At 44.4% G+C, this 17,454-nt stretch overlaps 1 protein-coding gene across 5 annotated transcripts in view; it reads right to left on the bottom strand.

The window, feature by feature from the left end:
* Positions 1-17,454, bottom strand: part of LOC113013210 (IQ motif and SEC7 domain-containing protein 1-like) — a 109,999-nt gene that overhangs the window by 66,530 nt on the left and 26,015 nt on the right. Inside the window, exon 1 of one of the 5 annotated variants that reach the window (XM_080295031.1) lies at positions 4,038-4,369. The exons of the other annotated variants lie outside the window; for them this stretch is intronic. Within the exon in view, the coding sequence (XP_080151157.1) occupies positions 4,038-4,102 (65 nt within the window). The 5' untranslated portion in view covers positions 4,103-4,369. Of the gene's footprint in view, positions 1-4,037; positions 4,370-17,454 lie in introns of those variants that run through there. 5 annotated transcript variants of the gene reach the window in all.

Below are 17,454 nucleotides of genomic sequence, written 5' to 3'. Positions count from 1 at the left end.
CTGTGGAAAAACAATCCATGCTTTACTTTATTTCATGTTGTGCAGAAACACAGCTAAAAGCAGCATAACGTTGCATTAACAAGTGAAGGTTTTGGTAAATGACAAAAAAGGAAGGTATGAGTTCACTTTAGTGACATCTTTTTGCTTCACAGTGTTTCCAGCTGGTGTCAGTGTTGCAAAAAGATGTTTCTTTCTAGAAACCTCCAACAGCTCAAAGTCCCTGTGAGACTTCCAGATACAGATGGACAAACTGGTGATGACTAAACAACTGGACAGAGTAGTGGTGGACAAGCAGAAAAAGACGGCTGTAGTGATACTGAACGACAGCAACGTCAGGAAGAAGGAACACGTAAAGCTGGAGAAATACCAAGAGCTCGAGAAGATGTGGATGGTGAGGGTAACGGTGGTCCCCGTGGTAATCGGAGCACTAGGTGCGGTGACTCCCAAGCTAGGCGAGTGGCTCCAGCAGATCCCGGGAACAACATCGGAGATCTCTGTCCAGAAGAGCGCAGTCCTGGGAACAGCTAAGATACTGCGCAGGACCCTCAAGCTCCCAGGCCTCTGGTAGAGGACCCGAGCTTGAAGGATAAACCGCCCGCAGGGATGAGAGGGGAATTTTATTTCTCAAATCTCATCATTAGAGGACGCTGGTCTGGTGCTGCAATGTTTTAAGACTGTTCATGTAAACCAAGAATGATTTGTTCAGTTGGTTTCTTTGTATTATTTTTCCTGTGTAACTTCAGCGTATGGATCATAACAACTGTTAAAGGCGTTAAATAAAAAAAGCTGCTCTGTGCGCTGTCGCTATAAACAGCTGATGTCTGTGATTACACTCACTGTGACCGTCACATGATTCAAACTGTGGATCTTAACGTCTGTCTGTGGGAGAAAGGTGTCCGACAGACAGACAGACCGTCTGTTAGCAGGATCGCAGCGAGAGTGTGAGGTCAGAGAGGAAAATGTCAAAACAACGGTCGTCTGATTCGTGCCGACAGCAAACTCATTACTGAAGCAGATTAACCCACAACCTTGTATGACAAGAGAGGGAGAGGAAGGACGAGCACCGGACTCTCAACGTATGTATGCAGCCCAAAGACGGGAAAAATAAAAATGTGTGACCTTTCTCACTTTTACATAAAAGTCATGGAGGCAACATTTCTGAACCACTTTAAACAGAGAAAGTGCATAAACGATGTTTTTAGGAGAAAAGAGAAATTGTTGAAGGACAGACAATCCTGTCCCACTAATGTGTCCACTGTCTTATTTTCTTGCCTCTTTTAGACTTTTTCAAACTCAGTACAGTCGGACTTAGAGCTGTAGAGGAGGGCCCACTGGTTTCTGTAAGTCAGCCTCATTTACTTGCTTCCCAGCGGTGTAATGAAGATCATGACTAACATTAATGACTGCCTGGGGGCCAATAAGTGAAACACTGAAATAAGAAGCGGATATTAGCTCAAAGGCTGATCCTGGCTACACCGGAAGATTCAAAAAACAGCTGCCTCCAGACTTTGAACCTGGCAATAAATCATAGCTTTGCAATTTTTCAGGTGTTTCTTTGAAGAATAAATGATATCAGGATTTCTCCCACAGGTTTTTCCTCTGACTCTTCCCTGTACAGCATCTCTCTGTCAGCTTAAGTAGAGGCACAGCAGTGGAAAAGACATCGCGTCTACAATGTCAAAGGACCAACAGGTGGAAGGAAAAACTGGGAGCAAACACCACAAACACGTCCACGGCCACTCATCTGTCCTGTGTCGCAAGTAGCTGGAGCCGATCCCAGCCGACACTGAGCGAGAGGCGGGAGCACCACGGACAGCTGCCTGGTCGGACGTCGAGACAGACGCTCGCATCCTCACTTACCGCCAATTTAAAATCACCAATGAACCTAACAAGCATGCATGACTGTGGGAGGACGCTGGAGCACCTGGAGCAAACCCACACAGAGTTGGAGAGAACGTGCGCACAGAAACCCTCTGTAGTGCACAACTATACGGCCCGTCAGACCGACTCACAACTGAAAAACAGCAGCACACACTTCTCTCCTCGCACGCTTCAGAGCCCAGAATATCCCACAATTCATCACTGCCTTCAGTGTGACACCAGGCCAGCTGTTGCAGGCACCACAACCAACAGACACGAAGATGTTTTTAGAAGTTCACATAATGCGTTCAGCCTCAGTCGTTAAGGCGTTTCAGAGAGATGAGGGCAGATTGTGTTTCAGTGCTCGTTTGTTCTCCGTAGTGTTTTTATCGCACACGTTTATTGTTCATCCTCATAACTACGGCTGTCATTCTAAATTCTCTACAGCACAAAACCCTAGATGCTGCTAAATGTGCTGTTTGCAGTGATTGGTGGTAACTGTGAAATTAGCCCTCCTTTGAGGTTATTTTCTGTCATTATCAACACAAACATCCAATAACTGGTCCCCTAAGATGCCTCTCAAAATAATATCACATTAAACCTTCTATGCACAGGAGGCCTGCATGCTTCAAGAGAACTGAATTTATTGATTTAATCCTTCCTGTTTTTACATCTTCATGTGAAAATAAAATCAAAACAAACCACTTGGGTGCTGCTGGCTGCAAACAAACATACACAGTGTGCATGACGGATACCAGAACGAGCCCCACAGTTAAAGTGACCGTGAGGAATGAAGAACAGACCCACAAAACCACCGCAAACACTTTCAGTTTGAGCACAAAGCAACCACAAACATGCACATTTACCACAAAATAACCAGAAAGCCATAACAAAGTGATATGAAACAACCAGTGAGATACTCAGCAACCAATATGAGTTGCAACAACACCACAAAAAAACAACAGCAACAGCAAAATGACAACCACTGACAAAAAACCAACTGAGAGAAACGCAAAACATCTGCAAAATGATGTGAAACAAACCTAGACCATTACAAAATCCACTGACTGTAAAACAACCACAAATGGAAAACAAACCACAGCTAATCAGCTCAGAAATGTCAAATAAGTGCTTTCACACTGTCACTGACAAAACCTGAGAACTGATTAAAAAACCCTCAAAATGACCAAAAAATTATGAAAATCCGCAAAAAAATACAAAAAGAGGCTTCAGCGAAAACACCTGAGAACCAAAACCAACAACGTGATGAAAGAAATGTGACCATAAAGTGACGAAAACAACAAAAAACATCCACAAAAACAAAAGAGAAACTAACCAAGAGCAAAGTGATGTCAACAAAAACGAGTCCAACAGGAGAAAAGGAGCAAACAGCGAGAACAGTTAAAGAATGAGCAGAAACAGCAGGGCTGAATGTTGGTGTCTTTGTTACTGTGATCCCGGAGGGCCACTGTATCATAACCCGCCCGTGAAAGTGCTGGCAGTGGGATCGATCCTGCATCTAATGGTGATCCCAGCTCTCTGTGGATACAATCAGCTGATGAACAAGAGGCCCATAACTGAGCTCATCTCCTAATGACCTCTCATCGCGAGAGGGAGGGAGGGAGAGCCATTAAAGCACATCTGAGTCTAGATTTCCACGCACATTACATGAAGCTGCCACACGAGCAGATCAGGAGCACCGCGGTGCTTCGAGTCTGAACCCAAACAGGTCCAAAGTCTCCTTTAGAGACACTGAAAATCACTTCAAACCTTCTAATTCAGCGGCCCGAGTTCCGTTTGCGCCCACTCAGCGCGCTCCGCCGTGTCTGCGCCTCCTTCACGTGAAAAGTTTGACACGTTACGAGCTGCGGCAACGACACACCTACACCAGAAAGGTAGTGAGACATGCACCAAGGGAGACAGGAGGGAGAGAGAGAGAGAGAGACAGGTAGGCAGGAGGAGGCGCACACGCACGCTCGCACACGCACAAAATGACAGGTGATTAGCGGTGACGGCAGTGACATCACCTGTAACGACGCCGTTAGTCTGAATAACGTCGCGTTTCATTAACAGCCACGAGCATCAGCTGCTCGGCAGTGCGGCACCGCGGGCGGAAAACACGCAGAGGGTCCGCCGCTGTGCGCGCGCCCGTGTGTGCGCGTCGGCTTGTTTCTTACCAGTACAGCAGCTTGTTGTGCAGGATCGCGGGCGTTTTGTCCGAGGCGCAGTTGATGCACCACATCGTTGCTGCTGTTGATCAACGCGGCGGCAACAACAACAACAACCACCGGGAGGAGACCGGAGAGAGGGAGGGAGGGAGGGAGAGCCGAGCGGAGATCCAGTGCTGCCTCAGCCTCTCTCTCCTGCTCTGTGTCCTCCTGCCTCCACCGCTCTCTGCTACCCTCGCGCCTCGTCAGAGACGCATCATCATCAGCCCTCCTTCATCGCCCTCTCTCTCTCTGTGTGTACTTTTACAGCTCTGGACTTCCTCCTCCTTCGTCGCTTTCTTTAATCTCCACGCTGGACCCCAAAGTGAAGCATTAACGTGTCTGCGAGCTCAGTGATGATTGTGATCATCCAAATATGTGAAAACATCCGAAAAGTTTCGTGTAAAAGTGTCAGAAACACTTTGACACAGCAGCTGGTGTTAAAGGTCTCCACAGATGTGAAGAAAACACGTGAAAGATCTATTCAAGCACATCTCAGAGGGCATGTCCACACGTGCTGCTTATTAAGCTCTACTTACTGCACTACATTTATTAGTCAGGGGCTGACGGGTGGCCAGCAGACAGCAAAGATGGTGCAGCCCGATGGGGGAGGTCACACTGTAATGTTCTGGCTTTATCAGCAGCTAATGGCTTCAAATACTAGGATAAATAGATAAATATAGAGATACAGGTATAAATATATAGGGCTGGACCAGGTGACCCTGAATCCTCCCTTAGTGATGCTGCAATAGGCTGCTGGGGGATTCCCATGATGCACTGGGTGTTTCTTCTTCACTCACTATGTATTAACAGACCTCTCTGCATTGAATCATATCTGTTATTAATCTCTGTCTCTCTTCCACAGCATGTCTTTATTCTGTCTTCCTTCTCTCACCCCAACCGGTGCAGCAGATGGCCCCGCCCCTCCCTGAGCCTGGTTCTGCTGGAGGTTTCTTCCTGTTAAAAGGGAGTTTTTCCTTCCCACTGTCGCCAAAGTGCTTGCTCATAGGGGGTCATATGATTGTTGGGTTTTTCTCTGTATGTATTACTGTAGGATCTACTGTACAATTTAAAGTGTCTTGAGGCGACTGTTGTTGTGATTTGCGCTATATAAATAAAACTGAATTGAATTGAAACACCAGAAGTTCGTGGGTGTTGGTTTCTGGTCTTATTGTTTCCGTAATGTGGTGCAAAACATAAAAAGCGAGAAGCTATCTTTTGTAATTGGGATAAAAAGGTGAATTCATGCCGACCGGAGCTGTAAAACACGCCTAAATGGTTCACAGCTCTAAGGATAATTTGGTAATTAGAACAAAAGGGAGGAAAAAAAGTTTCTTTATATTTCTATTCATTTAAATTTCACATATTTGCAGCTTGTATGCTTTGAATAATTCAGAACAAAAACACAAACAAACCCACCTTGTTTTACAGGTAAACCTTTGAGCATTATCATCTTTGCATGCAACCTGCATGAGTGTTCCTGTGACTGACTTCAGCTCCTGTGTCAAAGATGCCTCTCTGCTGCAGTTTTACATCAGCTAATAAACTGTAAACGAATAAACATAAAGTCGTAAGAGCTAAATCTAAACTCTTTTTAATCACTGTTGCCCAGTTTGATGCCATTTATTGGTTAAAGTATCTAAACTACCATCATCAACAAAGCCTGATGAGCTCTCTCTCTCTCATGGAGCCAGAAACCAAAGTATACGACAGCAGAAGAGAGACCATCGATCGGGTCATTGTCACACGCATCAGAAAATCATTATACAGTCATCTGCAGGCCCATCGTTTCTCACAACGCCATTTAAATCAGAGCCTCCTTCTAGCCATCATCATAAAAACAGTAACGAGGTTCATCCTTTTTGCTTCTGAAACCAGCTTCGTCTACACTTCAAAGAACACAAAAAGGGACTGTTTGCTAGGCAATGTCGCCTTGGTCACTGAAGATGGAGAAAATGCTCAAGGTCACTTTTACTGAGCAAAGTCTTTAAATGACAACACGCGAGCTGTTTGATGCCTCATAGACACAAGAAAAACATGCAAACTCAATTCAGTTCTATTTATATAGAGCCACATCCCAAAAACAGTTACCTCAAGGGACTTTATACTGTAAGGTAAAGATCCTACTATATTACTGAGAAAACCAGACGACCCCATATGAGCAAGCACTTGGTGACAGTGGGAAGGAAAAACTCCCCTTTAGCAGGAAGAAACCTCCTGCAGGGGCGGGGCTGTTTGGTAGTCGGACACAGGCAGCCAGCTGCATGTTGGAACGTGACATCAAAGAAGATAACAGAGTTATATCCTCAGAATGAGCTACAGCACTTTCAGAAAGACATCTACTGTAATGAAATGTATTACCCATCAATGTAATCCATTGTTGTAAATTTAAATGTTATTAAGAAACAATCAGACAAAAGTCTGACCATCAAACTTCAAAGGTCCCAGCGAACCCTTCTGCATCGAGCCACGGCATCCCTGCTGTTTCCTGTGTGAGACTTCCCACTGCACAGATGATAAATGACGTCCTGTGCTTCATGATGTGATTACTAAACTCTGTCAGAGAAGAAAAATCCACAAACATCTTGGTTTGTTTTGTATTTGTGAAGTGGTTAAAATGACCGCACCCTCCAGGGTTTAGACGAGCAGCATGTTTGCTTAAATCATCATCATCATCCTCGCTCTAAAACAAAACACACATTCATTTTTAAGTAACTGATTTATATATTACAGATATTGTTTCTATTTAAGAATGTAAAAAAAACATTCTTGGAAAAACCATCGCTCTGCATTTCTGAGTGGACGAACAGCTTATAGTTTTGATTCTGAGGATGTGTTTTTTCACACTGACTCATTAGCAGCGAAGCCGAAGCTTCATTTTTAGCTGAGGACCAGAAAAAAGAAGTCACACATTTATTTCAAGTACTTAAAGAAAGCAGCAACAGACGTCAGACTTGTGAGAATTTACGGAGTCTGCTGGTGTCTCGTGACCATGAACCGAGAATCTCGTCGATCGTAGCCGATAACCCAGCCTGGTTTTGGTGAGGAGATGCTGACCGGCTGCAGGGAGCAGCTTTCTGACAGAAGCAGCGCGATGAGTGGCAGCTGACTGCAGCCAAAGTGGGCGAGACGCCAGCGGCAAAACGGCCCAAATATTCCAACAAAGCCTCCTCTCCGTGCACGTGCTCATCCACTGACATCAAGGAAAACATATCCATGTAGTTAAAAAGTGCAGGCAGCTTTCTCTTACATGAACTTCTGTGTGTCAACACCACGTGATGTCGTTTTACAGAAGACCTGACACACGCAGCTGAAGGTGCATCGAAGCCTCCTGTGGAACGGCTGCATCACTCCACTGTATTCAGGGGATTGTGTGATCAATAAATACAGGTCCTTATTTAAAAACAAACTGGTGCTTGTGCTCCCAGAGCTGCTGCTGCTGATGTAAAAGAAGCTTTATGTCTGATCGATTGATAAGAAAGCCAGAAGTGTTGCGACACGCTGTCACGATGCAGCTCGCTGAAGTGTGAGGAGCTGCTTTGGGGAACCCCTTGTTGGAAAATATCTGAGTGAGCGATAAAAGGTGAAGGCTCGGAGGTTAAACTGGAAGCAGAGCACAGACTCAAATGTGACGTTTTGTCAGCTTGACTTTGAAACTGACGAATTTCAATAGGAAGCATATTTCTGTCTGCATGTATGTGCAGACTTCAAAGTACATTTCACCATGGCAACCAAGAAGACAGAGCAGTTTTAACTGTCATCTTCTTATCAAGCTAACAAACAACTTCTTTTGAGCTTTTATTGCAGTTTGTAGATGATGAATGATGCAGTGTAAAAATCTGTCATGTGCGAGGCTCGAACAGCAACACATTAATTCCATGTCCAAATCAGCACTTTTCCACTGTTAAAGTGTAAAATAGTCCAGGTGAGTTATGAAAATATTAATTTCATGTAGTAATCAGTAAATATGAAGGACAGACAGATTACATCGGAGGGTCGGCTCTCAGTCCCTTCTCGTTTGCAGTGGTGACGGACAGGAAGTCAGAGCTGAGGTGGTTTGGACATGTGCAGAGGAGGGAAAGTGGATACACAGGATGATGAAGATGGAGCTGCCAGGCAGGAAGAAAAGAGGAAGAACACAGAGAAGATCCGAGGATGTAGTGAAGGAGGACATGTTGAGGGTTGATGTGATAGAAGAGAATCAAAGGGGTAAGACATCATCCTACAAAGCCAGCAATGGCTGATATATCAGAGCGTCACTGGTACAGCATAAATCTGCAGGGTTGGTACTTTGTTAAGGCTGGCAGGTATGAGAGATTTTTTTAAAAAGAGATGCAAAATTAGAAAATATAACAACATTTTCTGATTTTGCATCACTAAAGTCTGATATGTTGCATGAAATATCTTGTTATTTGTAGCACAGAGGGACACACAGGGTTGGTCAAATAGTTTGTTCACTGATTTGTGGAAACAACTCAGAAACATAAAACACCAGTGAAAGCAGCGATGTTTTAATGCCTAACCGACTCTGTTAGTCGCACAAACTAACCAGCTGCAGCAGAAGATGAAAACCTCCCCTCGTATTTGTGAATGGAGTCTAGTGTAATGCAATACTTTCACCTCCTCTTCAGAAAGATCTGTCCGGCTGCAGGGGAAGTGGTTAAAAGCGTCCACTATCGATTCTTCCAGCAGTGTAAAATCTGCTGAGCGTCCACAGGCGATCACCCCTTTAGCTTGTGTGTCTGCAGTGGGTGTGGCCTACGCCGTCTACTACAGATAACACACAGATTCTGAGCTGAACGTTATACAAAAGCACTTAAAAAACACTGCACACACGGTGCTATCCTATTAGTAAAGAGAGCATTTTTATGTTAAATATCAGATAGAAAGATGTAAAATAGTTTTTCCGTGTCCTGAAAACCGCAGCAGCTCCTGACTGAGACACCAACAGATTTTAAACATGACCTGTGACATCACAGATGATCTGCACTTTACATCCATCAGTAGCAAACACACAATGTGTATTTCTGTTTATCTGATTAATACAGAAATATGGGTTTTGGTCCATACGTCGCAGTCCATGATCCCGGAGAGCTTCCTGTGTCGGAGGTCAAACTTTATAAGACGGAAATGTCAGCGGGAAACCCAGTGGCTCCTCCCACTTTGTTTCAGTGAGACAGCTGTTTCAGGTTCACAGGAACCCGGGGTCACGCTTCAGAGCAGATAAGAATATTTCTCGGTGTTATTCAGCTGATATGTTTCAGACACGATGCAGGCAGGCTGTTTCTCACAGCCTCAAAGTTCCACGAGCTGAATATTTTCGCTGCAGATGTAGCCCAGATGTGCACGTTTCAGGAAACATCCGGAAACAGCTGGACCAGAACCCTGGTTCTGTGTATTCCTCTGAAATTATGGCCTCATCACCCCCCCCATCGTTCATTCAATCTCATGACAGTTACCGTGGGCAACACTGTGAAACATGAAAGAGCTTTCCTGGTTTCCATGGCAACAGGAACTGGGGCTTTGCATAGTTTTGTGCTCTGTGACAGAATGCACTGACCCACACATGGTTCTGCCTCCTCCTGTCACCCGTCAGTATCTTTTCTCTGACCACCCGTCCCTCTCCTCCTTTTATCCTCTTTCCCAACTCTTCCCTTTTTCAACATTTGCTTTGAGCTACTTCTTTTTATTCGCCTTTTCCATCCCCTTTCTCCTATCTCTGTCTTTTTCTCCATCCATCATTGACTCACCCCCCACCCCCTCCATCCCTCCCTGCACAGTGACTCTTCAGCCTGGGGACAAGCTTCTATAATTCATCATTACTTCTCATAAGCTGCCCTCTTCCCCTCCTCCTCTTCGTCATTATTTTCCTTTTCTCTCTTTTTCCTTCCTCATGTTCTTCAGAAAAAGAAGTACAAGTAAAGAAATCTGTTTCGACACTGATTCTTGTAGTTTGTTGGGGATATATGAGGTTAAAGGCGCCGCATATAGAACAGTTAGCATAGTAACAGAACTAAAAATATGAGATGTCCCCACATTTCAGTTTCCTGTGGAATTATTAAGACTTTTTCCATGAAAATCTATGAAAAGATGTCTTAGATGCTTAGATTCAAGTTCCTTTCCTTAATCCTTCCTCTCTGCTTCATCAAGACACTAACAATGTGCAACACTAGATACTGTCAGCTTAGAAATAGCCCCCAATATAGCCTCCCCCCCGCACAAACCAAACCCCACATAAAGGACAAAAACATTCGGACTCTTATTTCCTAAAGTACAGACGGGGCTCTGCTGCTGTCTCAGTCAGGCGGCACCCATCATCCAGGCCAGCCTCCTCACCAGGTTTCTGGTTTTGTGCAAACATGCATTCAAAAAGCAAGTAAAGTGTCTACAGACACCATCAGGTAAACCCTGCAGGTCATCCAAGCTCCTCTGAAGCCTGCCAGTTTATGTTTCTCTTTCAGCTGCTTTTAGCAGTTGGTGAACATCGAATTTCCTCCCGAGTCTAAGTCAGTGTGTGCTGTCACTGATGCCTGTCCTGCTCTGTATGGGGCCTGACGGCTGCTCTTTGTGCCTTATGCTCTCCATGTTTGCACATGTGAGGCCACCATAAAAAAACAGGAAAGGAACAGAGTGACAGACATGAGGAAGACATATTTACATAAATCGTTTTAAACAATGTTTTCCTGTAATATTAAGAAGGATGTGTAACGTCACTGTGTGGAAACATACTGGAAAGTTCTACGAGAACTCTGAAGGTCACCCAAGGTAAGCGGGAGCGAGACGTTAGCAGCAGATGCTTGAAAGCCTCAGTGTTTCCTGCCTCACACACTGCAGCTGGATCGAGGTTTGTCCTCCTCTAACCGCTGACCCAGGCGCCCAGGCATAACCTCTCACACTCATGGCTTCAAACCTACATGTCTGTCCCACATGCAACACTCTGAGGTGACTACAACATGTAATCTATGCCAGGCCCCGACGTGCATCTTTAATGACATCACGGTTAAGTTGTGAGTGGTAATCGTGTGTTTTAATGTCAAGCATGACAGCTCTGCTCAGAATCACCGCCAGATGGGATGGTTCTGGTCTCAGCAGCTGCTTTTCCTCTTTATCATTCCTCCTCTCCTTTCCTCTCCTTCTCTCCTGCATCCTGTTTCCTTCCCTTGTTCATGTTTGTTTCAACTTCGCTGAGACAATTACAGAGAGAGAACGAGATGGGTGGGAGGAGGATGTTGCTGGGAGACGGTTGCTGTGTAACAGGAGGGGTGGGGCATAGGGAAGGAGGGTGGTTGCAGGAGTCAAGTGAGGTGTTGCTATGACAACCGGGGTTTCATGCTGTCACTCCGCTGCTGTGTGTTGCTGATTTTAGCATGCGTGTGTGTGTGTGTGTTGGGAGGATCACAAGCATATGGGGGAGATGCAACACACACACACATACACACACACACACACACACACACACACACACACACACACACACACACACACACACAATGCAGCGTAGCTAACATATTCTGGCAGAGCAGAGCGAGAAAGATTGAAATGAAATTCCGAATGTGCTCAGCACTGAAAGGTCACCTGTGCCATTTGAAGCACAGCGCCACCTGCTGGGAGCAAAGAAAGCACAACTTTAGTGGCAACTTCAAAACCAATCTTCGGTCGCTGAACTAAAAAAACATGAATGCTGACCTGTGTGACACCAGGTGAGGCTCACTGCCTGTTGCCACACTGCTGTTTGCTACAAGCTACTGTCATCACTTGCACAGGCATAACAGAAGTTAGTCATTCTTGTAATTCTTGTACTTTTGTTACTGCACTGTCATGCATGCTAAGCTAGAAGACGTCACAGCACTTGTGATGTCACCTTTTACCCAGAAACTGAAAAATCAGCTGCTCCTAGCTACGCGTTAGCATCATTATTGCTATTACCCAAAATTTACCACTATCTGCTGTGTAGCCCGCCGGTGACCACAGAGTGCGGGTCCTTGTTGGAGACTTCATAGTCATACTTTATAGCTTAATGCACATACCATGCTGTGCAAAGGTCAAGAACAAGCCCTTTATATCTCCAAGGAGCCACACTTTCATGCAATATTTTACATGAATCTTGAGTAATAGTTCTGCAGCCTTTCTGAAGGTCTTTCAAAGTGTTTTTGGATGCTCCCAGACCAGTCCTGCTACCGGACACATAACAGACAGCTTACCAAAGAACCAATTTTAGATATTGTATTTGTATCTTTAGGCACTTTGTTATTAGGAGCACATCATTTGTGCAACTTTCTGGTTCAAAAGGTTGTCAGTATGTAGGGAGGTGCTCAGGAGAGCGTCTACAGCCATCTGACAAACACAGCGGAGGCTTCCGTGCGGTTTGGGGCTGATCTGCAGCCAGTGGTTTGGAGATTTTGTTCAAACTGATGGAAAAATGAACAGAGAGAAAAAGAGATCCTTTCCAGATTCTCAGCAGCTTTACTTTTCAACATATCAGTGACCCCAAACACACTGGCAGTAAAAGTGCTCCTGGATAGAAACAAACCACAACAATGGAACACCAACAGTCATGGATCGACTGATCCATCATTAAAGCAGTGTGGGGTCATCGTGATGGAAAAGCAGCCAACATCCAGAGAAGAGCTTTGAATGACCTTCAAGATGCCTGAAGAACTTTTCCTGAAGCCTCCTAGAAATTACAGGAAGCTGCCTCAGAGATGCAAAAGAAAAAAAGTGATCATACCAAATATAAAAGGAACTGGAGAAACTTGGTTTTGACTTTTTTGAGAGCACGTTTCAGAAAATAACTGCGTCTATTTACCACGTTTCAATCAAAACATACAGAAATGAGGGTTAGCTCGAGATTTCTGCACAGCAGCCATATGAACTCAAATTGAATTTGATTTTTTTCATTTAAATATGTAAAAATGCGACTTGAGAAACAAACATGACTTTCTCATGTCTGATGTCTAACCTTTGCTCTTGGGAATTTCTCTTTATGGTTTCCTGCAACATTAAAATATCCACGCACAACACTGAAACCATGCCCAGTGTTTTCTAAGCCAATTTTCAACACTGTCTTTATGTCTGATGGAGGCTTTTTGATTTCCTGTCTGAATGCTCTTTGGTTTACCTGATTTTAAAAAATCCTGGAATGGCCCCTGGCTTCATGCCCTCAAGCAGCTTTCCCAGAAGAATATAAAAAACATGGAAACAGCAGGAGGGACGAGACGAGAGTGCTTACTTGTTTCTCAGCAGAACAAACACGGCCACAGCAACCTGAGCCGAGCGGGTCTCAGCCAGGTCATCAGCTAAATCCACCAAGCAAACAAGAAACGATATCGTTTTTCTGCTGAGAACAATCTGACCTGCATGAAATGTGATCAGCTGGAGATTCACCGCAGTACTGCAGTGCTGCAACACACACCCACACACACACTAACCCTGACATGGTTGCACACTTAGCGCGTTACTTCAAGCTCATTTTAAATCGTGAACTTAACAAGTTACCTTACGGCGGGCGGGGCGTGGACATCAGGGGTAAAACACGGAGGAACCAGAGCTGAAACAATGACATGTTGCTGATGTGCTGCTCTTCATTTCACTAGAATGAACTTGGATTCTTTTTTCCCAGTTCATGATCAGTGATAAGTGTGGGGTGTGATGGTCAGACCCACTTCCTTACAGGAACTTGGTCACTGTTCAAGCAGCTTCATGTCCCTGAAACATCCACCCATGTTCTACTGTGTGTCTGGGTGTGTGGCAGGAGTCTAAGCATAGATGCTCTGATGTCCCTCCCTCTGATCTCCTCCTCCAGCTCTTCTTCTGGGAATAATGACACTTTGGCTTCAGCATCTCCACATTGACGAGCGTGCCTGCAACACCTCCCCCAGGATGAGTACTGGAGGCATCCTAATCAGATGTAACTGAGCTTAGAGATTTAGCACTCTCTCTAAGTTTGTCACCGGATCTCTGAGAATCCAGGAATCCTTTGGAGGAAGTCCATTTCTGTAACTTTTATCTTACGGCCATAAGTGGCAGGAACGTAGGTCCACCAGTGAAAAGCTTCATCTTCATTTCTCTCCTCACTTTGAACACATCGCTGCAAACACTTCTGTAGGGATGGGTATCGTTTAGGTTTTATCCGATACCGGTGCCAAATCGGTGCTTTTGAAATGGTGCCGGTGCTCAAACGGTGCTCAAACCGGTGCTTAAACAATGGAAAAAACACAAACTTTGTCCAAAAACCTCTCATGTTCAGCTGTTTTTTTTGTAAAAAGATAACAATGTTAGCCTTTTCTGCAGCTATGGGGCATATATGGTATCACTCTTGGCTGGAAGCAGTGCTTAATCAATGGGAAAAAACACAAACTTTGTCCAAAAACCTCTCATGTTTAACTGTTTTCCACTTTTTCTTTGGTCATTTTAGCCTTTTTGGCCAGGGTGAAGGGAGTATCTGCCATCAAACAAGGAGACAGCCGCATGTAGCTATGATGATGTTTGCTAGTTCACCTTACATGCATTAATGTAATAACGTGGTTAGCCTACTCAACGTAAATTACACACGAACAACATTAAGCTACTCACGCAGAGAAGAACGGCTGCTGCTGCATCATCATCCTCATCATTTCTGCTACACTGGCAGGGCTAGGGGCCAGGACTCTCCTCTTCGGGTTTTTGGGGGATGTTGCTAACTCCGGGTCCGATAACAGGCAACCCACCCGCAGTAGATGTGCTCGGTGTGAGGTCTCGCAGCAAGCTATCAAATACGGCGCATTTCTCGGCTTTAAAAAAAACGCTATACGTCGCCAGGTGTTTCATCGGATTTGAGGTGTTACCTCCTTTGACAGTATCACAGTATCAGCTTAAAGCACTTGTTGCTGCTGAGTTTGCATATTTTGCTATGAAGTACAGCCAGACTTTGACCACTTCGCCTTGGACATTTTTAATCTGTAGCTCTGCTCTAACAGAACGTACGTACCTGGCCCCGCCTACTATCCTCGGAAACGTAAAATGATTGGCTAGAATCTAAAGTGTATCACAGCTCAGGAAAAAAAAGCACCGAAATAAAGCACCGAAATGTGCGCTGCTTTTCAGTCTGGTTACTACCGTTTATGTCAGAACTGGTGCCACCGGTACCCATCCCTACACTTCTGTCAGTCTCCTGCTGCACTCTTCCCCCGAGGCCCCAGGATACTTTTCAGTTATTTGGGGAACATGTAGAGGCCTTGTTGGCGTGATTTTCAACTGCCCAAAACTGGACTGAGGGAATACCCCACAAGTAACGCAAACACACAAAAGAACAAATGTTTGACATTAGTCAACTATCACAAGCTTAAAGCCTAAAACAAAGTCTGAACCCAAAAACACCTGCAGCAAGAAGCAGAGCGCCAGTTTGTGTGTATACGAGGCTGCTGCATGTATGTGTGTGAATCTGCAGGTGTGTGTGTGTGTCACTGGTGCAGACACACACACCTGATGCCTCGCGTGTGTGTGTTTGTGAGCAGCAGCTGGAATCACGCCTCAGGACGGTCGGCTCCTCTCAACAGTGAAGTTTTATTACATTTTCTCAGTGGAGCTGTTTTTAAAATTCAAGCTGCTGAGCTGAGGAGCGGAGTACGATCTGCGCCTCCCTGCAGGAGGAGATTAGAGCAGACGCAGCAGGAGACGCGACCAGAAACAGTAACAGGAAGTAGTTTGATGCAGTAATATGCTGCCTGCTGAACTGTACAGAGAACATTTTGAACATCTTGAAGACACAACAGCAAATCAGTTTGTTTCCAAAGGTTGCACCTGCGTATGCTAACACCTGTTCAAACAGCAGAATTAGTGAACAGAGACTCGGGCATCATGCAGAAGACATCACATTTAATTATGCACAGAAAAACTGGATTCATGCTACAAAGAATTAGATGAAAAAAACTTCACAGTAACAAGAAAACAACCTCAGAAGACTGAGCTCAACAAACCACCTGCTCCCTGAAATACGACTGACTGACCAATCAAATATTCGCTCCACACAAATGTGAAACTTCTCATAAAGTACCAACTATATCTGCGCTTCACATGAACACGAAAATCTAATTTATTGTGGAACAAATATTCGGATTTCACCTGCCTTCCTCAGCGTGTTCCTCCTCTGTGCCCCCCGTTTAAAACCCACCATAGATCCAAGTCTGCCAGAGCTTATCTTTACATTTTTACCTGCTGCAGTGACATTTGTGGGAGCATTTCAAGTTGCTATACATCAATACAACCGTTATATCACAAATATTAATAACATGTATGCTTTAAGTCCATAATAACTACATACATTGAAAATAAGTGCAATAAACTACAAAAAAAGTTGAAAGTCATTTTTTTTACACATATTTGTAGTTACAGAAATTTCAGAGGTTTATCCCTCAAAACTGTAAAAAGCTGCACAAAAAAGTTTCCAAGCACAGGACCTTTATTTTGAGTGTCTTCATAGTTTCATTTTTGAGATACACTCAGTTTTTCTAAACTTGGAGACAGATACTATCTCTACTTTTAGGCTTAAAATTATGCTTAAAACTTTCCTTTTTGCTAAAGCATATAGTGGATCAGGTGACCCTGAATTATCCTGTCTTCCTTCTCTCACCCCAACCGGTCGCAGCAGATGGCCCCGCCCCTCCCTGAGCAGATGGCCCCGCCCCTCCCTGAGCCTGGTTCTGTCTTCCTGTTAAAAGGGAGTTTTTCCTTCCCACTGTCGCCAAAGTGCTGCTCACAGGGGGTCATATGATTGTTGGGTTTTCTCTGTATGTATTATTGTAGAGTCAACCTTACAATATAAAGCGCCTTTAGGCAACTATTGTTGTGATTTGGTGCTGTATAAATAAAATTGAATTGAATTGAACTGCAGGAAAAACAAAAATAAATATCATTGTGCACAATTTGCAAAAAACAGCATCAAAATATTTCCAACGGTGCAGTTTAAGTTCTAAGCCTCCCAGAAACGATACAGAAAGGCATAAAGTCAAACATGGCCGTGGAAAGGCCCTGTAGGGGAAAAAACTACGTTTCTCACTTCCAGTTTGGTAATGGTAATGGCGGACAGTCCAACTAGGAAGTGCTATGAGCAGCTGATCAGATTGTGTTTCTGGATTGTAATGTTTTTGTTGTTGCCACCACTTTTTACCGGATTTTTGCAAAAAGCCATTTGTGGAAGGAAACCACGACCGGGGACAAGTTGAATGCGTGATGTGTCAGTACTCCTCCAGTTTCATATGCAAAAAAAAAAAAAAAGAAGAAGATTGCACTAGCTTATGTGGCTGTAATTGTACCAGGATTTAAAAATAGTTATGCAAAGATTGGTTTAAAAAAATATGCTGCAACCTCCCTGCAAAGGATGATTTTAGTCCTGCTGAGGCAGAACCGGACG

This window comes from Astatotilapia calliptera, chromosome 20 (assembly GCF_964374335.1).
Source record: "Astatotilapia calliptera chromosome 20, fAstCal68.1, whole genome shotgun sequence".
Taxonomy (NCBI): Eukaryota; Metazoa; Chordata; class Actinopteri; order Cichliformes; family Cichlidae; genus Astatotilapia; species Astatotilapia calliptera.
This window is presented reverse-complemented; position numbering and strand designations above follow the sequence as displayed.